Source organism: Triticum dicoccoides, chromosome 3B (assembly GCF_002162155.2).
Source record: "Triticum dicoccoides isolate Atlit2015 ecotype Zavitan chromosome 3B, WEW_v2.0, whole genome shotgun sequence".
NCBI classification, from domain to species: domain Eukaryota; kingdom Viridiplantae; phylum Streptophyta; class Magnoliopsida; order Poales; family Poaceae; genus Triticum; species Triticum dicoccoides.
In genome coordinates, this window is record NC_041385.1 from 857,004,580 (window position 1) to 857,029,255 (window position 24,676).

At 43.2% G+C, this 24,676-nt stretch overlaps 1 protein-coding gene across 1 annotated transcript; it reads right to left on the reverse strand.

The window, feature by feature from the left end:
* Window positions 1–3,112: 3,112 nt before the first annotated feature.
* Window positions 3,113–24,463, reverse strand: LOC119278986. Its single transcript, XM_037560391.1, has 14 exons — window positions 24,301–24,463; window positions 24,132–24,222; window positions 18,904–19,121; window positions 15,754–16,217; window positions 15,418–15,516; window positions 6,902–7,000; window positions 6,725–6,817; window positions 6,580–6,633; window positions 6,389–6,501; window positions 5,891–5,969; window positions 4,680–4,983; window positions 4,054–4,535; window positions 3,674–3,781; window positions 3,113–3,502 (listed from the first exon to the last, which is right to left on the reverse strand). Exons 1-14 carry the CDS (start codon window positions 24,381–24,383, stop codon window positions 3,159–3,161), a joined length of 2,631 nt encoding a protein of 876 aa, XP_037416288.1. The 5' UTR covers window positions 24,384–24,463; the 3' UTR covers window positions 3,113–3,158.
* Between the last annotated feature and the right edge of the window lie 213 nt (window positions 24,464–24,676).

Sequence of the window (24,676 nt, forward strand, 5' to 3'; positions counted from 1 at the left end):
CGAGGAAGAGAGGGGAAGAACAAAGGAAGTGAGGGGAAAGGGGAAGAACAGAGGAGCTCGGGTGGACGAAGGGTATATGTACGACGACCTTTAGTACCGGTTCGTGCCACGAGCCGGTACTAAAGGTGCTGGAGGGGCCCCAGACTGACAACATCCTGCCACCACTCTCTTTAGTACCGGTTCGTGGCACAACCCAGTGCTAAAGGTTCGCCACGAACCGGTACTAATGTCAGCGGCCAGCTAGCCATTGGAACCGGCACTAATGTACACATTAGTGCCGGCTCAAAAACAAACCGGCACTAATGTATCTCAGGTTTGACCCTTTTTCTACTAGTGTCCATTCGCTGCTCACATATGGTCTGGGTTGTCGGATAGCCTAGAAATATAGAGAGTAATGAACAACCGATAAGACTAATATTATAGACCTTCTCCTCAATCCTACCATCTATTACTTGACTTTTGCTCTAATACATGAAATAATATGTTGTAATTTTGTGAGTTCTGACCTATATTTTCTGGAAAGTTTTAGCCTTGTCGCAATTGATGTTGCATGTCATTCACCATTTCACCCTTATATTTGATATTAATGTGTTGATTGCATTTCTAATGAGGGTTTCTCTCCAGTTGGTGTTTGAATAGGAGGTTGCACTTCCCTTTTATGTCATAGCTCATATTACAACACACATATTTCCTTTTGAGTTTTATGTGAAAATCCTTTTGAGCCGATACACCAAATATGAAGTTACATAACTCAAACGAAAGTACAAAACTAGAAAATTATTATAAAAATACAAATGAATGCCATTAAAATTTTAAACAATAAATGTTATCAAGGATTGCTATATCTACCTGTCACAAGAGAGGCAGGAGTAGGATGTTCTAGAAGATGTGTTTTGCTGCAGTAATTTCTAAATGGTAAATTGTATGGTTTCAAGTGCCTAAATCCATATTATGTAATAGTTTGACAGCCAATTGCATGTTGCAATGAAGTTTCTGGTTGTAACATCTTGGAACATTTGCTTAAAGGTGAGTGAAATCCTTCATGTGTTGTTTTTAATTAATGGATAATAGCAATGCACATGCTCTCGTGAGACGATCGATCTTAAGAATTAAAAAAAGGCATTCAAGTGTTATTATCATTTGTAATGCATTGTATAATAAAGAGTTCAATGTTTTGTACCACCTTCTTTATTTTGTGCATCAGGTGTATAGGTTCGAATTACATTTTTTTATCGAAGTACATTGCAAGCGAATTAGATTCCATTTATTTTTTTCATTTGTTATTGTTATCTTTCTATCTATATAAATTTGGCATGCAACTAGTACAAAATTTTAAAAGCCCATTGCAACGCACGGGCAGTCTAGTAGTATTAATTTGTATCAGAATCGCTAATGCTCGCTAATTTGTACCATTCGACACCCTGGCAGAACGGTCCATCGAAATCCATCGGGACCATGCTCTTAGGGTCCTCCGCCCTGCGCGCCTCGAAGACAGTTCCCACCTGTAACGATTGATCATGCAGCGCCTACGGCACCATCCCAAACAGCATCGTATTATAAAATGACTATGAGTAATGTACATATCGTGAGACAAGGAGATATAAGAGTCATTACCGATGATGCGCCAACTTCTACTAGGTCATCGCACTCCAACCAAGACTCCAACTCCAACACCGCTCCACATACTTGTTCGAGATTTTCAATGCTCACATCGTGCAATTTGAAAGATATGGTCTGATGGCAGCTTGATTCTATAAAAGTACAGATAAATAATGGCATGTCAACTGGAGCTGCTTACAACTACACAGAATTTTGGAACACTAGATATGCACACATAATACTCCCTCCGTCCCAAAATAAGTGACTCAAAAGTGACTCAACTTACAAAGTTGAATCACTTTTGAGTCACTTATTTTGGGACGGAGGGAGTACAAAATAAGGTGCAACTGATTTGAGGCCGTTTATGTATATTTTATAGTTGCCAACCCGCCGATGCAGATGCAAGTACACCTCACATTGGAAGGATTAACTTAGGGACGTAAATGGGTTCCGTTTAATCCCACTTATGGTTTAACAGTTCAATAAAGTTTCTTTTCGGGGAAAATGAACTATCGAGCTAGCTAAAGCTAACAAAGCAGGACTTGCGGGCGCCATTTATTTGGCATTTACATCCCTAGATTTACTGATCACCTGGAACGGAATATGGTCAGGTCGTCTAAAAATTCAAGCTAAAGAGAAAGAGACGGACAAGAAACTCTCGTGGCCAGTCGATTCCTTGATTTTGGCAAATGTTTTAAATTTCAAATGCTAAAAACCCACAATGAGAACAACATGTTTGTAGTAGTTCCAAATAGTAAAGGGTTTAATAGTTTCAAACAAACATACTTTATGAAAAGTTGCAATACATTAACTTGAGGTCTGCAGAAATTACCCAGTCTATTATTTACTCTTTCACAGAAGTGTATATTAGCATTTTGTTAAATATCTTACTTCATCCTTACTACTTTATGAAAAAAAATCATATAAAGACTACAAAAATTTAAGTTTGCCATGGTAATTTTCAAGTGAAGTTCCTTGATTCGTGGTAACTGATGAATTATAGGGTTCGTAGGCTGGAGATTTTATGTAATTAATTACTGGTAGGAAACGCATCCGCAATCGCAGGAGCAAGGAATTGTTTTGACAAAATTCCGAAATTTTGATCATTTCTAGGGCGACCGAAATATTTGCATTTCGTTTGAAATATTTTGTTATTTTTTAATGTTTGTATATAGAGTGATGGAATCCATTTTGTACACATCAAACTTTGCAAAACGCAGTGGCAGGTTGTTACGTTCTCACCTTGTAGGTTTAAATTTTTCTCTACTGTTGAAAAAATTCAAAAAAGTTGACGTTGGCGAGAGTCGAACTTGTTTTCGCAGGTTAGACCTGCACCACTGAGATACATGTGTTGGCGAGAGTCGAACCTGGTTTCACAGGTTAGACCTGCATCACTGAGATACATGTGTTTCCATGTACAAGGGCTGCTAACAGAAATATATTCCTGTGCTTAAATTTAAATTTATTCAAATTTAATTAAATTTTTTGTTTATTTGTCCATACAGATTTTGAAATTTACGAAATTTCATAGGTTTCGAGGGTCATCAAAATTTTTCTTGCTACCAAAATTCAAAACCTTGCGCAGGAGTGGGCGGGGAAAGCCCTGGAGCAGCGGTTTCAGGCATAGTGGCAGTGTCGCTGTGCTCGCGGCGGAAGTGCTTCTTGATGGCAACGAGGCCGCCGAGGGCGTGAGAGGGGTCGTGGTGCAGGCAGCTCGGCTCCGGGCACACGAACACACGCTTCCGCGCCGCCTTGCCGGCCTTCAGCTTCCATGGCAAGTTGTGGCTCTGCCGGTGCAGCTGCAGTTGCTGGTAGCTCTGGAACCCCTTGCTGCAGATCTCACACACGTACATGTCCAACAGCAGCGTCTGCAGCGACAGCGAAACCACCTCGGGGTCCTGGTCTGCCCATCGACGCATGCACCATCAATGTTAGTAGTAATACATTTCCACCATTCCCGCATCATATACACACTGCTTTACACACACTACATACAAAATATCTTGGCCTACTAGCTAGCTGGAATATAGTGCAACTGGATGCAATGGTGTGTGTAGCTGTGTCGATTGGTTACCTAGTATCCTGTCTGGCCAGGGCTTCCTCTTTGTTGCGTCAGAGGTGGTGGCGGTCTGCAATGTCAACCCGAACGGTGGCTCTGCCATCTCCTCGCCAGTTCCAGTTACTAAAGGGTTGAAGAGTTTCACAGAAACACACTTCATGAAAAGTTGCAATACATTGACTTGAATACTAGTGGTCTACAGAGATTACCCCTGTCGATTATTTACTCTTTCTCACTAGTTGTTAAACATCTTACTTCTTGGTCTAAATTTTTACTTATGAAAAAAGGTCATATAAGGACTGCAATTTTTGAAGTAGAAAATTTTGGGGTGAAATATCATATGAAATTGCATGAGAAGTCATGTTCGAACAACAAGATTAATGAAAAAAATGTACCTTCCCCTTGGCGAACTCTCACGAGAAATGCGTTAGTTATTCCTTCTTGAACACTCTCTTCTCTTACATTTCTAATCTCAATACCCATCACAAACTTTCCCGATCTGGCATGGAAGGAGGAAGTCCGGAAATTGATATTATCAAGGTCTGCCTCTCCACATGTCAGGGCCAAGACACGATGACCTCCCAAGGCTGGTGCAATTGACATTACAGATTGTGGATGCACTAAGCAGGCACTGAACTCCTCTGATGTCCAATATTCGTGACCTTCAGCACTGAAATCACCATGAAGTAGTACGACCTCCACAGAAACTGAAGACAGTGGGCCAGATGTGACTACCCGATTGTTCTCATCATACAAAGCTACCTTTAAAAGATTTCCATCCTCTGATTTGATATTTTCCCGTGTGTAGTAGTCATCGCACACCTTATTGACAAATCGCAATTGATATTTGGTATTCCTTTTCTTCTTAACTAGTGGCCTGGAAATGTTAGGCACATGAATTACAGATTGTAAGATGGTTGTCATGATTGACCACCGGCCAATGTGATCCTGTCAATATCCAACAGAAGTAATGAAAACTTCTTATAAAAAAAGAGAGAAAGCCTTGGATTAGTGAACGCACCCATGAACTGAATCATATGGCTCAATGGGCCAAACGAGAACGCCTCTCCTCTGAGGAGTTTGTGTGGCTTGACTTGTAACACTGGTAATCATCTTCAAAACAGAATCGCCTGATGAAATACTTGCCAGTAACTTATGGGCTTTATCCATGAGACTTGTACTGGGGAAACTCTGTCTGTAGAACCTTGACTGTGTGCTATACAGCGGCATGAACTGATCAAGAAAGTTCCAGTGCTCCTTGTGCTCCACATGAGTGGTATCCCATTGAAGTAGTACTTGATTACATGTAAATGATGCATCTACATCTACAGAACACTTACACAAGATAGACACAGTTTAGCTTGGCACAAGCCCTTTCATTTACTACAGTTTGGTTCTAACTAGACTCTCTGCAAATGTGCTTCATCATTTATCCTATAACACGTGAATTTTGGAAAACATATTGAAACAAAAAAAAAATACTGAGAATCAGCACAATGCGTATAGATATTTAACATACTTCAAACTGGGACTTCGTAATTCAGAATTTGAGGTGTCTGTGTGTGTTTTAGTTTTGTGATGTCATGATTAGCTCTTGATATCGTATTTGTAATTGATATATTCTTGGTATTAATATATTACCCTTTTATCAAAAGATCCCACCTATCAATTTTATTGGTGCAACAGTTCAGTAATTGAGCCATTGACACGCACAACAGTTTTTCAAACAAAGACACAACAAAATAGTGAACTAATTAACCTCTTCTTTCCCCTAAAAAACTCTTCTTTTATTTGTTTTGCCATTTTTCTTGCCCCTGCATTTATGTACCACGTGCCCCTATTACTCCCTCTCTGTTGAAACAGAGTTGAGCGAGGGGAAAAAAGATAACTGGCATGAATGTCCAACATGTTAGAGGACTTCACTCAGGAGTCGGGAATCAATGAGTGGTATCTTACAAAAATAAAAGGTAATTGCGACAATGAATATGTAAGGCCGGGGGGAAATCTAGAGTAAAGTATAGGTAAACTTATTCATGTGCAAATTAAGAAACATAAACAAATTAAGAAACATAAACAAACTCACAAACATATTGTTGTTATGATGAACTGCATTAATTGTTTTGTACTCGGCAAGCAGATAAGTCCAAAATTACGAAGGTAAGACATGCATATGCTATCAGATTGACTATTTAAGATGAAAACAAGCAGTATTTGCCTGTTATTTTAACTTACAATACTCTTCAACTGGTAGCTGTACATTTGAATGATTTAGATCTTCAATAAATACCTCCCCTCCAGGGATGGGATTCCACTGAACAAAATAAACAAAAGATGACATAAGAGAAACAATCTGCTATGTTATAAAGTAAACCAATTATGAAATTCATTAACACGTCAAAATTTTCTATGGGTTATTGCTCCCTGAGTAGTTTCTTTTGATACAATCATTCTAATACCCACGACAGACGAAACTGCTAATAAACACTTAGACAAATGGTAGTGTGGCCAAACAAACCCAAAGTTCAAAACCATTTCATGTGTTTGGTAACACCATAACATACTGTAGCAAAGTTTGGGCGCAATGGTCTGTTGCCCCTAATTAAGGATCACACAGCCTTTATATATAAGGAAAGGATGGTATAATAGACTGGTGGTAATACATACTGTTGTTAAACTACAAACCCTGAGCCTTATTGTACAGAATAGTAACTCAATGCATATCACAGTTACCTGGCCATCTAACAACCCATACCCTGAAAGGTTTGGAAATGCAACCTGAGAACTTGCATTAGGTAAACTGGTGCACTGGTCTTGTCGACATGCAGGAAAAGGTGGATAATATCCTGAAGGTGAATATGAAGTATTATAATCTGCAATTATTCGTTCATTTGGTTGTAGAGGTTTCAAGCACTAACTGTTACCTGCTACCTGCAATGGATTCGGCTTGGTAGGTGGTGGCGGGCTACGCCCTTGGTCTGTTGGCGAGCCAAAAACCAGTCACATTCATTTACTTTGGGGGGGTGGGGGGGGCGGGGGGACCAGAGAAAATAACTTTTAGCCATTTACCGTGTTGCAATGGGTGGGTGCTGGTTGGCTGCCACAAGATTGGCGTTGGAATTTGTTGAGAAGATTGTTGACTATTGCCGTTTAGGGCTTGCCCTGAATGTCAAAAGAAACCATTGGCAGTTTGGCACATGAACTAATATAAACAAGATAAAGTAAGACCGAGGCAGAAGGCTTCACCATTTCCCTCAACCATCAGTCGCACGGTAGCTGGTGGATAACTCAGTTGATTATCCTCTGCAGTACCATCAGTTGGAAATTCTGAATGTTTTCCACGGTCTGGGAAGTTTTGAGGCAATAAAACTAAATAAAATGGAAATTACATTACAAAAAATGGTTCTTAGGCATGAGGATATAATATATACATATCACATATAGAAAGAAGATAAAAAATAGCGGAGGCTTATCATCCTCAGTCATTAATTTTACTTGTTTGATGGTAATGGAGGCTTCAAGTGTTGAAATATGAGATGGGCCTAGAGCCCATATGACAATTTCAGATTTAATCTCTAAGAGCCCATGTAGGTGGCATGACAAGGTTGTGGGAGGTTTGGTCCCACCATGCTAGTGGAAGGAGAGTTGGAGTGGTTTATAAGGGATTCTCTCCCTCATGCTATTGGAGCTTGAGAAGAAAAGAAGCCCTCGCGCACTCCTCCTCCTCCGCTCGCCTCGTCACGACGAGCCGCGCCGCGCCGCGGGATTGAGCCGAGCCGAGCTCACTCCTATGCGCTTCTTTTTGCCAGTCAGGAACGGAGAGTCTTTGACTACTGACTTGGACGTGAGTTCAACCCATGTCTCTCTACGCGCGGCCGCACATATATATGTGGGGCGCTGCTAACCCTAGCCGCCGCGAAAAACAGAACGCATCTCCCCCTCCGCCTCCATGCCCACATTGTTCCCCTGTTGCTGTTGCCGCCGACGACTCCATCCCGTTCACCGCGTACACGGTTGACGGGAGAGCAGGCCTCCGAAACCCCGCCTCTCCGGATCCTGTATGGGAGAGGGGCGATTAGGTTTTTGGGTAGCGACTACGCGACTGCTCGCTTCTGTTCATCTACGTCCGCATCACCTTCATCATCACCATGTCGACCGACCCCGACCGTGCCGCCGCTGAGAAGGCCGAGGCCGACAAGAAGGCCGCCGAGGATGTTGCGGCTGCTGCCACCATCACCACCGCCGCGTGGCCGATTAGAGGGTATACATCGCTTATCCCTCTCGTGTTTCTTTCTGTTGTAGTAGTACTAGCAATATGCGTAGATGTTTCTACGATGTGCGTAGTACATGCTCTGTTAGATCGTAATCAGTGTGTTATCAATGCTCTCCATGTCATGCTCATGATTTATTCATGGATTAATTTAATCGAAAAACTGCCTATTTATTCATCAATCCAAAAACCTAATGTGTGTAGGAGTTTTTTGAATTCTGGTTTTGCTGCTGCACTGAAACCGTCCCCGTTTATGTGGACGTACTTTAAGCGTTGGCAGACTAAAACCACCTTATGGCTCACGGCCATGACGTGTTCTGGGTCGCTGGTGTGACTCCCACTGGAACGGTCGCTCCTGAACAGGAGAAGGCGTTCAAGGAGGCCACTTTCGTGTTCCTCGGGGCAGTTCTGAGCGTGATTGGAGATAAGCTGGTTGACGCATATTTGCATATGCGGTCTGCCAAGGACTTGTGGGAGGCGCTCGAATCTAAGTTCAGGGCTGCCGATGCAGGGAGCGACTGTTGGAAATATGCCCTAGAGGCAATAATAAAAGTATTATTATTATATTTCCTTGTTCATGATAATTGTCTTTTATTCATGCTATAATTGTATTATCCGGAAATCGTAATACACGTGTGAATACATAGACCACAATATGTCCCTAGTGAGCCTCTAGTTGACTAGCTCGTTGATGAACAGATAGTCATGGTTTCCTGACTATGGACATTGGATGTCGTTGATAACGGGATCACATCATTAGGAGAATGATGTGATGGACAAGACCCAATCCTAAGCATAGCACAAGATCGTGTAGTTCGTTTTGCTAGAGCTTTTCCAATGTCAAGTATCTCTTCCTTAGACCATGAGATCGTGTAACTCCCGGATACCGTAGGAGTGCTTTGGGTGTACCAAACGTCACAAGGTAACTGGGTGACTATAAAGGTGCACTACAGGTATCTCCGAAAGTGTCTGTTGGGTTGACACAGATCGAGACTGGGATTTGTCACTCCGTATGACGGAGAGGTATCACTGGGCCCACTCGGTAGTGCATCATCATAATGAGCTCAAAGTGACCAAGTGTTTGGTCACCGGATCATGCATTACGGTACGAGTAAAGTGACTTGCCGGCAACGAGATTAAACGAGGTATTGGGATACCGACGATCGAATCTCGGGCAAGTAACATACCATCTGACAAAGGGAATTGTATACGGGGTTGATTGAATCCTCGACATCGTGGTTCATCCGATGAAATCATCGAGGAGCATGTGGGAGCCAACATGGGTATCCAGATCCCGCTGTTGGTTATTGTCCGAGAGCCGTCTCGGTCATGTCTGTTTGTCTCCCGAACCCGTAGGGTCTACACACTTAAGGTTTGGTGACGCTAGGGTTGTATGAATATGAGTATGCATATTGTTCGGAGTCTCAGATGAGATCCAGGACGTCACGAGGAGTTCCGGAATGGTCCGGAGGTAAAGATTTATATATGGGAAGTCTTATTTTGGTCGCCGGAAAAGTTTCGCGCGTTATCGGTATTGTACCGGGAGTGCCGAAAGGGGTCCGGAGGTCCACCGGGGGGGTCCACCTGCCCCGGGGGGCCACATGGGCTGTAGGGGGTGCGCCTTGGCCTATATGGGCCAAGGGCACCAGCCCCAAGAGGCCCATGCGCCAAGGAGACTTGGGGAGGGGAGAGTCCTAAAGGGGGAAGGCACCTCCGAGGTGCCTTGGGGAGGATGGACTCCTCCCCCCTCTTGGCCGCACCCCTTCCTTGGAGGAAGGGGCAAGGCTGCGCCCTCCCCCCTCTCTTGCACCTATATAAAGGGAGGGGAGGGAGGGGTGGCCGCACCCTGAAGCCCTTGGCGCCTCCCCTCTCTGCTACACCTCCTCCTCCTCCCGTAGTTGCTTAGCGAAGCCCTGCCGGAGTTCTCCTGCATCCACCACCACGCCGTCGTGCTGCTGGATCATCATCAACCTCTCCTTCATCCTTGCTGGATCAAGAAGGAGGAGACGTCATCCGCTTCGTACGTGTCTTGAACGCGGAGGTGCTGTCCGTTCAGCACTAGGTCATCGGTGATCTGAATCACGGCGAGTACGACTCCATCATCCCCGTTCCATTGAACGCTTCCGCACGCGATCTACAAGTGGTATGTAGATGCAATCACTCTCCCATGACTCGTTGCTAGATGAACTCATAGATGGATCTTGGTGAAACCGTAGGAAAATTTTTAATTTTCTGCAACGTTCCCCAACAGCGACATGTATATTATAGAGCAGTTCCACGATTACAAGATGGTTGAAAATCGTCCTGTATTGGAGCAGGCTCATGAGATAATATGCATTGTTAAGGAGCTTGAGCTTCTTAAGTGTGAGTTACCGGGCAAGTTTGTCGCGGGCCGCATAATTGCTAAGCTCCCCAATCCCTGGAGGAACTTTGCCACCACTCTGAAACATCAGAGGCGTGAATTCCCTGTGGAGGATGTCATTGGCCATCTGAGTGTTGAGCAGAATTCAAGGGCAAAGGACTCGCATGGAAAAGGGGTCGAAGGAACTTTTGTGGCCAATATGGTACATCAGAAGAACTCCAATTCCCACAAGCACAAGGGAAAGAATGGTGTCCAACAGAATGCCGACTTTAAGAAGAAGGGTAGGAAGACCTTCAAGAAGAATAAGAAGGATGAGGGTTGCTTTACTTGTGGTTCGGTTGAACATTGGGCCAACAAATGCGCAAACAAGTACAAGAAGCCAGGGTAGGACTCCAAGTCTGTCAATATGATTGTGAGCAACAATGAGAGTGGTGCATCTGGGTACGGTAATTTATTTGTTGTATTTTTAGTTTGGCTGTCCACCGATTGGTGGGTCGATACAGGTGCAGGTGTTCATGTGTGTGCTGAAATTTCATTGTTTTCTTCTTACCAGGCCACAGGTCACGGGTCCGTACTGATGGGGAATGGTGCGAGTGCTTCTGTTCTTGGTGTTGGCACGGTCGATCTGAAGTTTACTTCGGGAAGGATCGTGCAGCTGAAGAACGCGTAGCATGTCCCCGCCATCAAGAACAACCTCATTAGTGGCTCCCTTCTATGTAGAGAAAGGTTTAAGTTGGTATTCGAGTCTAATAAAGTAGTCGTTACGCAATATGGTCTATTTGTTGGAAAGGGTTATGAATGCGGAGGCATGTTCCGCCTTTCTCTTGCAGATCTATGTAACAAAGTCGTGAACAATATTCATTTGAGTGTTAATGAATCTGAAGTCTGGCATTCACGTCTTTGTCACATTAGTTTCAGTGTTATGACGCGGCTAGCAAAATCGAATTTAATCCCGAGTTTCACTTTAGCCAAAGGTTCTAAGTGCCATTCGTGTGTGCAATCTAAGCAACCTCGCAAGCCTCACAAGGCAGCAGAGGAGAGACACTTGGCGCCACTTGAACTCATACATTCTGATCTTTGTGAGATGAATGGTGTGTTGACTAAAGGTGGAAAGAAATATTTCATGACTTTGATAGATGATTCCACTAGATATTGCTATGTGTATCTGTTAAATACCAAAGATGAGGCTCTATACTACTTTAGAATCTATAAGGCAGAAGTTGAGAATCAACTCAAAAAGAAAATTAAACGAGTCCGATCAGATCGAGGTGGAGAGTACTTCTCGAAAAAGTTTGATGCCTTCTGTGCGGAACACGGTATTATTCACGAGAGGACGCCTCCCTACTCAGCCCAGTCAAACGGGGTTACCGAGCGGAAAAAAAGTACTCTAACTGATTTGATTAACGCCGGGTTTACCCAAGGCATGGTGGGGGGAGGCTATAATGACATCATGTCATGTCCTGAATAAAGTTCCGACAAAGGATAACGAGATCACTCCTTATGAGAAGTGGACCAAGAGAAGGACAACACTCTCGTACTTACGTACTTGGGGCTGCTTGGCGAAAGTTAATGTGCCGATCCCCAAAAAGCGTAAGCTTGGACCAAAGACTGTGGACTGTGTTAATTTGGGCTACGCTATGAATAGTGTTGGCTATATATTTCTAGTAGTGAAATCTGAGGTACCTGACATGAAGGTCGGTACAATTATGGAGTCTAAGGATACTACATTCTTTGAGGACATTTTCTCCATGAGAGATGTACAAAGCACTTCTAGACAGGAATCTGAGGAGACTCCTGAACCTGCCATTCCGATGGAATATTATAAAGAAACACATGATGAAAATCCTGAGGAGGATAATGAGGAAACCCTTGGTAGGGGCAAGAGACAAAGGACTGTAAAGACCTTTGGTGATGATTTCTTCATATATGTCGTGGAGGATAATCCCACTTCTATTTCAGAAGCGTATGCATCTCCAGAAGCTGACTACTGGAAGGATGCGGTCCGTAGCGAGATGGATTCCATCATGGCTTACGGGACTTGGGAGCTTACTTAACGTCCTTATGGTTGCAAACCATTGGGATGCAAGTGGGTGTTCAAAAAGAAGCTTAGGCCCGACGGTACGATAGAAAAGTACAAGGCTAGGCTTGTGGCCAAGGGCTACGCCCAGAAAGAAGAAGAAGATTTCTTCGACACTTATTCACCTGTGGCCAGACTGACCACCATTCGAGTATTACTCTCGTTGGCGACCTCGCATGGTCTTCTCATTCATTAGATGGATGTTAAGACGGCTTTCCTGAATGGAGAGCTAAAGGAGGAAATCTATATGCAACAGCCTGATGGCTTTGTGGTAGATGGTCAGGAAGGAAAGGTGTGTAAGTTGGTGAAATCTTTGTATGGCCTGAGACAAGCGCCTAAGCAATGGCATGACAAGTTTAATGAAACCTTGACATCTGTTGGCTTTGTTGTTAATGAGGCCGACAAATGTGTATACTATCGCTATGGTGGGGGCGAAGGAGTTATACTGCGTTTATATGTTGATGACATACTGATATTTGGAACTAATCTCAGGTTGATCGAGGAGGTTAAGTCTTTCCTATCTCAGAACTTTGAGATGAAGGACCTTGGAGTGGCTGATGTTATCTTGAACATCAAGCTATTGAGAGATGATGAGGGTGGGATTACACTTCTGCAATCCCATTATGTTGAGAAGGTGTTGAGTCGCTTTGGATATTCAGACTGCAAACCATCTCAAACACCATATGATTCTAGTGTGCTGATTCGAAAGTCTAAAGGCACAACTATAGATCAATTGAGATACTCCCAGATTCCAGTATCTAGCGAGCGCAACGAGGCCTGACATCGCATTTGCTATTAGCAAACTGAGCCGATTTGTTTCCAAACCGGGTGATGTACATTGGCGTGCTTCTTGAGAGAGTTATGCGCTATCTGAAAGGTACTATGAACTATGGACTTCACTATACCGGATACCCGTCGGTACTTGAAGGGTATAGTTATGCGAATTGGATCTCTGATGCTGATGAGATGAAGGCCACAAATGGGTATATGTTTACTCTTGGAGGTGGTGCTGTTTCCTGGAAGTCTTGCAAGCAAACGATCTTAACAAGATCGACAATGGAAGCAGAATTAATAGCATTGGATGCATCGGGTGGCGAAGCGGAATGGCTTCGAGATCTGTTGATGGACTTGCAAGTGGTTGAGAAGCCGGTTCCGGCCATCCTTATGAACTGCGACAATCAAATAGTTATTGTCAAGGTGAAGAGTTCAAAGGACAACGTGAAGTGCAACAAACACACAAGAATGAGATTGAAAGTTGTCAGAAAATTGTGGAACTCCGGAGTGATAGCGTTGGATTATATTCAAACGGCTAAGAATCTGGCAGATCCCTTTACTAAAGGGCTATCACGTGTTGTGATAGATAGCGCATCAAGGGAGATGGGTATGAGACCCACATGAGTTGCCATGGTAGTAACCCAACCTATGTGATCGGAGATCCCATGAAGTAGGACCTGGGAAAACAAGTCAGTGGTGAACTGAGGAGAGTAACTTTACTAACCCACTCCGTTGGCGATACAATACTCTCGGAAACTGTATGGAAGGATGACTACTGTCTTAATGTGTTCCAAGGCTTATATGTATAAGCAAGATGCTATCCTACAGAGCGATCTTTGGAGGAACACACTTATATGAGCCCGACTGCTGGTCACAGTCTATGAGATTGGGGTGATCTCTAGCAAGCTCATGAACAGGCCAAGAGTGTGACTAATATGCTCCACCCGAGGGGTCGGCCTTTGGCAGCCTCGTATCAGTGAGACTTGTGGTGAAACTTCTTGACGCCAAACTGACAATTCAAGGCATAGTCCATTGTTCAGTTGTGAAGGAGTGTAACTACTTGGTCTAGGTGGAGCTCAACCTTAATCGGTCTCCATTGAGATGCTGGTATATCAAAACAGCGTTTGGAACAAAGGACAAAGTGGGCCCCTGAGATCTGGTGGGGGGTTGTTGAAATATAAGATGGGCCTAGAGCCCATATGACAATTTCAGATTTAATCTCTAAGGGCCCATGTAGGTGGCATGACAAGGTGGTGAGAAGTTTAGTCCCACCATGCTAGTGGAAGGAGAGTTGAAGTGGTTTATAAGGGATTCTCTCCCTCATGCTATTGGAGCTTGAGAAGAAAAGAAGCCCTCTCGCACTCCTCCTCCTCCGCTCGCCACGCCACGCCTCGTCACGACGCGCCGCGGGTTGCGGGATTGAGCCGAGCCGAGCTCACTCCTATGCGCTTCTTTTGCCGGTCAGGAACGGTTAGTCTTTGACAGGTAGGGCCACGATCTGAGACGTCGAATCATGGGCTACCGATTTGAATGTGGGTTCAGCCCACGTCTCTCTACGCGCGGCCGCACATATATATGTGGGGCGCTGCCAACCCTAGCCGCCGCGAAAAAACAGAACGCATCTCCGCCTCCCCCTCCACGTCCACGTTGTTCCTCTGCTGCTGCTGCCGCCGGCGACTCCATCCCGTTCACCGCGTACACGGTTTACGGGAGAGCAGGCCTCCGAAACCCCGCCTCTCCGGATCCTGTACGGGAGAGGGGCGATTAGGTTTTTGGGTAGCGACTACGCGACTGCTCGCTTCTGTTCATCTACGTCCGCGTCACCTTCGTCATCACCATGTCGACCCACCCCGACCGTGCCGCCGCTGAGAAGGCCGCCGAGGATGCCGCGGCTGCTGCCACCGTCACCGCCACTGCGTGGCCGATTGGAGGGTATACATCGCTTATCACTCTTGTGTTTCTTTCTGTTGTAGCAGTACTAGCGATATGCGTAGATGTTTCTACTATGTGCTTAGTACTTGCTCTGTTAGATCGTAATCAGTGTGTTATCAATGTTGTCCATGTCATGCTCATGATCTATTCATGGATTAATTTAATCAAAAAACTGCCTATTTATTCATCATCAAGCACTAACTTGTTACCTGCTTTCTGCTCATCTGGACTAACTCTTTTTGAAAAGAAAAAATGGCCTTGGCCTGTTAGTGAGCCGGAAAGCAGTCATGTTTATATAAATCATAAACTTCAGGGGGGTGGTGGGGGGATAAATATTAATTTCTAACCTTTACCATCTTGTGTTGCGTGGGTGCTAGTTGGCTGTACCAAGTTTCGCGTTGGAACTGGAGGAGAAGGGTTTTTACCCGTTTTGTTTGGTGCTGGCTCTGAAACGAAAACAATTTTCTCTTGAACCAGTGTAAATAAGATAAAGGAAGACAAATGACAGATGGTTTCACCATTCCCTCAATCAGAGCTGTAATCAGTTTCAAGACAAAAAGGTAAAAGGAAGTTATGGTTCAAGCATGCTCCTATTTATGAGAGTGGATTAGATAACATATCGCATCATGTTTTAATACTGAGATTAAATTAACTGATTGAATATTCAAATAAATGACCATTACTTTTTGTCTTGCCTTCCTGCACTTTGAAAGGATTTGATACTCCTTCAAGAACTCTTGTTTCTGTAGGCACTGTGATCCTTACTCCAAGCTTAACTTCCCTTTGCTGTGAATTATCCATAATAATGGCACCTTCATGATCACAACTCCCAGCAATCAGATTAAATGTACCGTTTTTCACTAGACTTGTCAATGTCGTTGTTCTTCTTGGTTTCATTATGCTTTCCTCGAACTCCTCTTTAGACCATAAATCTCGCTTTTCATCAAACCCTCCTTCAATGACAACTATCTCAACTCTTACTGAAGCAAGACGGTGGTTAGACGCAATTGGATTGCCACCATCGTACATGACAACTTTTATGTGACCTCCACCATCCTCAGTCTCTATAGTTCCCTTTTTGTAAATTGTTCTGCTCACGCTATTTTCAATGACTAGTCGAAATCTTGTTGATTGGCTTAGTTGTGATCTGCACCAACATATAACAGAAGATACATTAAATTCTGAAAGAGGAGCAACGGCGAACTGTTCGCAATCTTATGTTATAAGCCATATAAGAAAAACCTTGGTTATAAAGTTGCAGATCATCTTGTGAACTACATTTTCTCTGTATATGTAAGTAGATAAGTGTAGTAAAGTAGCTTAGATCCATCTTTTGGCAACGCTTGTTATTTAGATGCCTATTTCACTTCTGAAGCATCATGCTTAATAAAGTTAGTGGTAGCGGCACTTTATACTACGTCATAAGATAATTAGATTGAAGAAGCCCCTAAAATGAGATAATTGATTTAGACAAAATATGAATACAAACAAAAAAAACTGGTTCAAAATTTCAAATTATACTTTGTTGTCTAGATATTCAGTATACTAGACCCTAGATTCTACAGTATGAACAATTATTGAATTTCCATGAATTGCAGAACTAAACTTAATATAATTATATAATTTGATTGAAAAAGTATGACGTAAGAAAGTACAAATTCTAGGTGCCCATTCAGATTGTTTGTATCACCCACGATCACGAAATACCGACGCCCTCCTCCCTCTCACGACTCCCTCCTCCCTCTCGCGACCCCGTCGCGCCGCCACCCAGGGCGACGCCAGGGGGACCAACTCCTCACGCCGCCAGCCTTCACGCGAGGCAGATCTCTGCCGCCGCTGCCGCTGGCACTGGCCGCGGTGGTGGCGGCGCCCGATGCCTAAAGGGCTAGGGAAGGAGGGAAGCGACGGATCTCCCATCAGGCGGCTGGGGCGCCTCGTGCAGGTCTTCGCGCGGCAGCGACGACGGCGTCCTGGCTGTGCGGCGGCAGCCGGCAAACCCAGGGATGGCGAGGTCCTCCGGTGGAAGTCTCCGCTATGCGATGGGCGGCAGCGGTGGCCGTGGATCTGGCGTCCCGGCCAGATCCGCCGTGGTTCGGCTATGGCCGGCCAGCGGTGTGTGATGGGGCTGGGGTGGGGCGGCCGGAGGTCCTCAACCGGCTTTCCGACGGTACCATACGTCTTCATGGCGAGGTTTCGCACGGTCCCAGCCAGCCGCGAGATCAGGACGACGTGGCTTCCGGTGAAAATCGCGCCTGACTGCGGTCTTGGCGGACGATTACGGCTTCTCAGACGTCGTTCCTTTCTCGAGGCATCGTCGTTGCAGGTCACGCCAACCTAATCGGGAAGTTTCGGGGAAAACCCTAGATCTGGTTATACCGGATCAGACGATGACGGCGCCTTCGGTGTCGTTCTCCCTTCTGGAGCCTCATTTTGGAGCAAGTGCTGGTTGGAGGGGACAAGAGGAGGAGTGGTGATTTATCTTGCCCATTGATGACGGCGGATCTCGGCGGCGTGGCATAGTTGAGACTCGGTGCCCGATGCGCGGAGATGGACTCGCGCAGGAGGGTGACACTGTCTGGCGTCGTGGTGGCGTCGGCGGTAGCTAGATCGGGCAAGGTAGATGCAGCAGTACAGTCCTGAAGATGGATTGGTGGCAGGTGGTTGCGGCGGCCTCATACCTGGCAGGCGTCCTGGTTGAGTAGCACGCCGGACTGGTGGGTGCCCATACCCGGCAGGCGTCCTGGTTGGGACCTCCGATCTTAGATGTTAGGTTTGGCTACGAGGTCTCTGTTTGGTATTAGGCTCAGACTATTAGCCCTGCTTCATCAACTGGATAGGAGTAGCGACAGATGTTGGTTAGACGGTGGCTTTAGTCTTATTTTTGTATGACTTTGTAAGGTTTTGTGTTAATAATTAATAAAATGGCAGTATGTATCGTCCAGATGCACAGGCCGGGGGTCTTCCTCCTTTTCTAAAAAAAGCATACAAATTTAAAGCATCGAAAGCACTATAATGTCAACATGTATGGTATGTAGCATACTATGAAGTTTCCACATATTTGAGCACCTTAACTCGGTAAATCTTGATTTGTAAATAGATACTGTTGGTGGGCGTGTGGAGGTGTGTCTCCGGCGGATCTATCTTTGGTGGATTTGCTCGGATCTCGTCGTTGTTCGTCTACGTTCGTGTGTCTTCGGATTGGATCTTTCCGATCTACGTTATTCTTCATCTGCGGCGGTTGCTGTTCTGGTGCGCTGGTCCTACGAGGCCTTAGCACGACGACTTCCCGACTGTCTACTACAACAAGTTGTGCCCAACTCCGGCGATGGAGGGGTGATGACGGCGGCGCGCCTTCGGCTCGCTTCAGTGCTTGTAGTCGTCGCTAGGTGGTCTATGGATCTGGTTGTAATTTCTATTATTTCCTGTATTCGTTGTACTGCCATGTTTGAAGATGAATAGATCGGAGATTTTCTCGCAAAAAAAAATAGATATGTCTTTGCTGGAGAAACTTCAGTGCAACTTATATTCTTCATTTTTGAAATGGATCCAATGTTCCAACTGTATAAATAGGGCCCATTTACCATCCACACTAAGCTTGGATGCCATCTGACACCCATCATGATGATTGTGCCCAATATAATAAAACCCACGTTTCTGGCACCTATGATGACAGCGCCTAATGTAATAAAATCAACATTTCAAGAACATGAGCTACCTAGAACGGTGGAAATCCTGAGTAATAAATAGTCACTTTTCCAAAAGAGTAATTATTTAATTAAAAAAATCTCAATTCCTAGTATCCTGGTCTAGTCATAGATAAGGAAACTCCTCACCTCTGAGATGGAGATGCCTTGTAATGATTTACTTCAGCACACTCTTCTTTCCGCATCTCCTGGATTTGTATTTCAAGCTCTTCTTGATTTTTCTTGAGTTTTGTGAGGTCTTCCTTGAGTACTCTGAGATCTTCCTCGTGATTGTTCTTGTCTTTTTTCCTCTTTTCCTTCAGCATTTTAAATTTTCTCTTGAATCTTTCCTCTGTGCTCAATTTAACCTATCAAAAGATGGCATAGTTTATAATCAAACATTATAAAGAAAGTGAGTATAGTTCAGTGTAATTTGAGCCCGGAACATAATACTCACCCTTTAGATATTCAGATTCCTAATTTCATCAACACTTCCGCTTCAGTACAACCCCTCTAAACACATCAACTGAGGAAATTCCTTCATACCCTTCATAATAAATGGTAGGTCTTTCTTAAACATACGTCACCCGCGCTCTGAAAATAGAGACGGCCTAGGGGGAGTCCGCCATGGGCCAGTCCAGTAGCGAGTGTGTACTGTGGCTCGGGATCGAAAATCTAGGCATTCAAAGAAGCACCTCCAGCTGTCATGAGCACATTGATAGCCACTAGAACAGGGCAGCTTTGGTTATGTATGTAGCGCGGTTTCTTATCAAATAGAATTGACATATTGTAGCAGATCATACCGACACTGTACAACCAGGCCGGACACTATACAAACCGACCGAGGGTGTATTGTAGCTAATGTGTTTTTCAATTTTTGAAATGTTTTTTGAAAACACAAACATTTTCAAAAATATGAAATATTTTAAAAAAATTGGAAACGCAAACATATTTTCAAATATGCGAACCTTTTATGAAAAATAAAAACAACTAATTGATTTTGTGAACTTTTTTACATTTGCGAACATTTTTTCAAATGTTAATATTTTTCTCAAAGTGCGACATATTTTCGAAAAGACGAACAATTTTTCAAAATTGCAAACGTTTTCATGGAAACGTGAACAATTTTTCAAATTTGCAAACATATTCTTGGAAACATTTCAAATTTGTTTAAAATACTAAAAAAATAATCTTGTTTCTAATATTATTTACAATTTTAAAAAATATTATGGAATCCATAAAATGTTCCCATTTTGAAATTTTGTTCACAAATTTAGGAAATGTTTTTGTTTCCCAAATCGTTGATAAATTTCAAAAGAAAAGTACATGGTTTGCAATTTTTCTTCAAAATTTTCATCAATTGTTGGGATTTTGTTAACAATTTTGAAAAAAAGTGTTCAAGTTTGTAAAATTTTCATACATAATTTAAAATTCCAAAACTATTGACAAATTCCAAGAAATGGTTAGGACATAAGAAAAGGTTCATGTTGATTGATAATGACGGAAATTGCAAATAATAGAAGCATACAATTTAGGAAAAACTACATGCTCACGGATGAGCCCGTCTGACTTAGGTGCGTTTGGTTGCAAGGGTGGCCGCGGATGGGTTGGAATCGTCCAAAAAATAGACATGTTTGGTTATATAGCACTTGAATGGTTCGTGTCAAGAAAGGAGAATATGGCTCGAAGAAGCTGAACCGTTCCACCCAACAAAATCGGTCGAATCAAATGGCCACCCTTTGCATGGATGACCATGTGAGCATGACTGGTCGTCCCGTCCTAAATAATTAGCTCATCTCTTATATTCAGCCAAACACATGAATTGAATGGTCCAATCCCAAAAAAATTGGACGGTCCCAACCCATTCATACCACACCTTGAACCAAACGCATCCTTAGTGTGGCACACTTCTCTCAAGTGGTGTTTTTTGGACTATGGATAAGTGACCTCAACTTCTTGCAGCAGCCTGGCACGGACATATGAGATATCCATGCTAGGTTTGAACGACTTTCGACACCGTTTGCACCTTGCGACACGTCCGGCCATTTATCGACCCTTTTCACTAAGAGAACTTTAGAAATTGTAAAACTCGTCAAAAATCCAAACAACTTGGCATGATTCCTTGAATTCGTCACAGAAAGTGGTGGAAATTCTTTAGGGTCATTTGACGATGTCGAGAAACAATGTGCTTTCAAATGAACCATTCTGGCCTTACCTGATCACGATCCGTTGAACATGGTCTATTTTTAGACATCCTTGAGATGACCCCAACTTTTGCAAGGTGGGAATTCCCATGGTAGGCATCTATGGCTGGTTTGAACAACTTTCATAGTGTATGCAAGTTGCAACATGTCCGACCATTTATCGGCCTTTTTTAAACAAGAAAACTCTAGAAAATGCAAAATTGTCAGAAATTGAAACAACTTGGCATGAAAAAAAATTGGGGCCATTTCAGGGTTGTCGAGAAACAACTTGCACTTAGACAGAGCCTTCTAGCTGCGCGAGCACTATGATATCAGAACTTACTTTATTATTCCATTTTCACTGGTTGATCACTAGGGTTGATGCCCTACCCGAACAACCTTTGTCGAACATGGTTTAGTTTTGGAAATTCTTCGAGTGACCTAACTTTTGCCAGCAGGTTGGCATGCTCATGATAGGCATCCATGTCAGATTTGAATGAATTCGACACCATATGCATGTTACGCCCAACCATTTATCGGTCATTTTTCACCGAGAAAACTAAAAAAATGCAAGAATTGTCGAAAACTCAAGAAACTTGTCATGGTGCCTTGCATTGGTCATATAAGCTCATGGAAAAATATTGCGGTCATTTAATGATGCCGAAAAACATACTCACATACAGACCCTTCTCGCTTACCCGAATACAGTCCGTTGAACATGATTTTTTAGACATGCATCAAATGACCCAAATTTTTGCCAGCAGGTGGCATGCCCATAATAGGCATCCATGCCATGTTTGTATGATTTCCAACACATTATGCAAGTTGCGTCACGTCCAACCATTTTTCACCGAGAAAACTCCAGAAAATGCAAGAATTGTCGAAAACTCAAACAACTTGGCATGTTGCCTTGAATTGGTCATATAAGCTCATGTACAAATTTAGGATCATTTGACGATGCATAAAAATGTGCTCTCATATGAAACCTTCTGGTGTACCCGAACACTCTCCGTTGAACATGGTTTATTTTTAGACATGCATGAAATGAACCCAACTTTTGCCAGCAGTGAGAATGCCCATGGTAGGCATCCATGCCAGGTTTGAGCGATTTCAAACACCATGTGCAGGTTGTGTCCCGTCGGGCCATTTGCCGACCATTTTTTCATTGAGAAAACTGTAGAAAATGCAAAAAATGTCAAAAACTCAAACAATTTGGTATGGTGCCTTGAATTGGTCATATAAGCTCATGGAAACAATTTAGGATCATTTGACGATGCCGAAAAAATGTGCTCTCATACGGATCCTTCTGGCGGGTTAGGGTTATCTTTGGAAAGAATCTCTTGTATCAGCAGATACGAGAATCGGTCGTGCATATTATCATATAGAAATGTGAATCAAGATGCATCTGGATGAGAGTTTGGCTTTTTTTTGGCAAAAGCTGGATTGTTTTCAGCAAACTAGCAATCTGTGGAGATGGCTGATTTGTCCCACCTTGATTGATAGCGATATAGCCACTCTCATTTCAATGCGGCACATTGATACCATCATTCCAATCTTCGGACCCTTCTGGCCTACTCGAACACCCTTTGTTGAACCTGGTCTATTTTTAGACATGCATAAAATGACCCCAACTTTTGCCAGCAGTGAGCATGCCCATGGTATGCATCCATGCCAGGTTGAGTGATTTCTGACACTATATGTAGGTTGCATCACATCTGGCCATTTATCGGTCATTTTTCACCGAGAAAACTCCAAAATAATGCAAAAAAATTTCAAAAACTCAAACAACTTAGCATGGTGCCTTGAATTGGTAGTACAAGACAATATAAAAGTTGGGGACATTTGACGGATGTCGAGAAACAACGTGAAACTGATTCTTTTGGCCTAACCAGACACCGAACGTTGATTTTGGGACATTCCTGAAATGGCGACAACTTTTGTCAGCAGGTGGACATGTCCATGGTAGGCATCCATGCTAGGTTTGAACGATTGCCAACACCGTGAGCGTCAAACCGTCGTTGCATTGCTGAAGCGGAGCGAGCATCCGACACGACATGTGAAGGCCCACTTCGAGCGAGCTACCGGTTTTGGGAACCTTCTAGCAGGTTCCCAGAGTTTATTTTACTGTTTACTTTTTCTTTTACAGCATTTTCCAGTTTTTCTTTATTTTTTATTTTTGGCTTATTTCTCCCTTTTCATTTATTTTTTAACCTTTTCTGTTTCATTTTTGTTTTCCATAAATTCAAAATTTTGATAAAAAAATTTAGAATGTTCAAAAAAATGTTTGAAGTTCCAAATTCTGTTCATGTTTTCAAAAAATGTTCACGCTTTCCAAATTTATTCTCGTTTAGAAAAAGTTTGGAATTCCAAATTCCAATAAAATTTCGAAATTCCAATTTTATTTATTTTCCAAAAGTTCTTCATGTTTAAAAAAAGTTCACTGTGTTGAAGAAAAATGTTCACCATACATTAAAAAAAAACCTTTGTTGTGTAGTAAAAATGTTCATCATGTATAGAAATTTTGTTCAGCGTGCATTTGAGAAAAGTTCATCAAATATTTTAAAAATTGTTCAGTCTGTATTTGAATAATGTTCACCGTATACTAGTAAATTGTTCATTGTGTATTTTAAATTCACTTTTTAAAAAATTGTTCAGCTTTCAAAAAAATTCACAGTTTTAAAAAAACTATATATTTTTTAGAATATTATTCACATTTAGCAAAAGTATATTCGAATTTTTTTACAATTTTCAAACATTTTTTGCATTTTCAAGAAATTTGTTCACATCTTTTTCCAAGAAATATTGGAAAAGTAAATAACCCGGATCTGCTCCATTAATTAGTATTTTAACGTCCTCAGTCACTAGGTCGGCTAGCTAGCATAGCTTGCATGCATGGCAAGGTTTGGAGTTCGACTCCGGTCACGTGGCCCCATGTTCTCACTATGATGAAAGCTGGACTATTATGTATACGACCCACCATACATGTATGAAAGTGCGCTTAATTTGTTAAAGATTTATATTGCCCTTTATATGTTTATTAAGTGAGGAGGGTTGTATCGAAACAGGAACCCTTTCATCAACTGTACTAACAAGAGCCCAAAGTAGCAAGAGCCTCCACACATTTTTTTTTTTGGTAGGAAAAATAAAATAAAAAGTAACACAGTTTTCCGGTGAATCAGGAGATGAGAAGATTACATGCATGACGTCTTTCAATTCGATAACCGCGCGAATGATATCTGCAAGCCCCTCCCGAGGCGGCATCCCATCATTTGGCCTGCTCTTCTCCCTTATGAATAAGAGGAAATTTCAGAGTAGAGAGCAGAGCGAAATATCAAAAGGGAGTGAGGAGAAATAACTGACTAACCCGTTCTGGCAGTGGCAAGACCGCTTGGCATGGGAGGAGCTCGAGTCGTCCCTCCCTGGATCCTGCCTCCTCTTCTTCCCCATGGAGACCTCCCCTCCCAAGACCAAGCTGTTCTTTCTTCGGCTGATTTGTGTGAAAGGTTCCTCGCCTGCTCTGTTCGGGGATGGGCGGTCGTGGGAGCCGCCCTCCTTTTTAACCAACAGGTCACAGGCAGCCAACTTTGCCCACTACATGCGGGCTCCATACGCGGCTACCCAGCTAATCGTGTCGCAGCAATTCGACGGTCATGCCGCGTCCAGGAAGTTCCCTGGAACTTCCTTGGAACTCATCATGCTGTCCAGCGTCCGCTTCATATTCGTTGGAACGGAAGTGCACA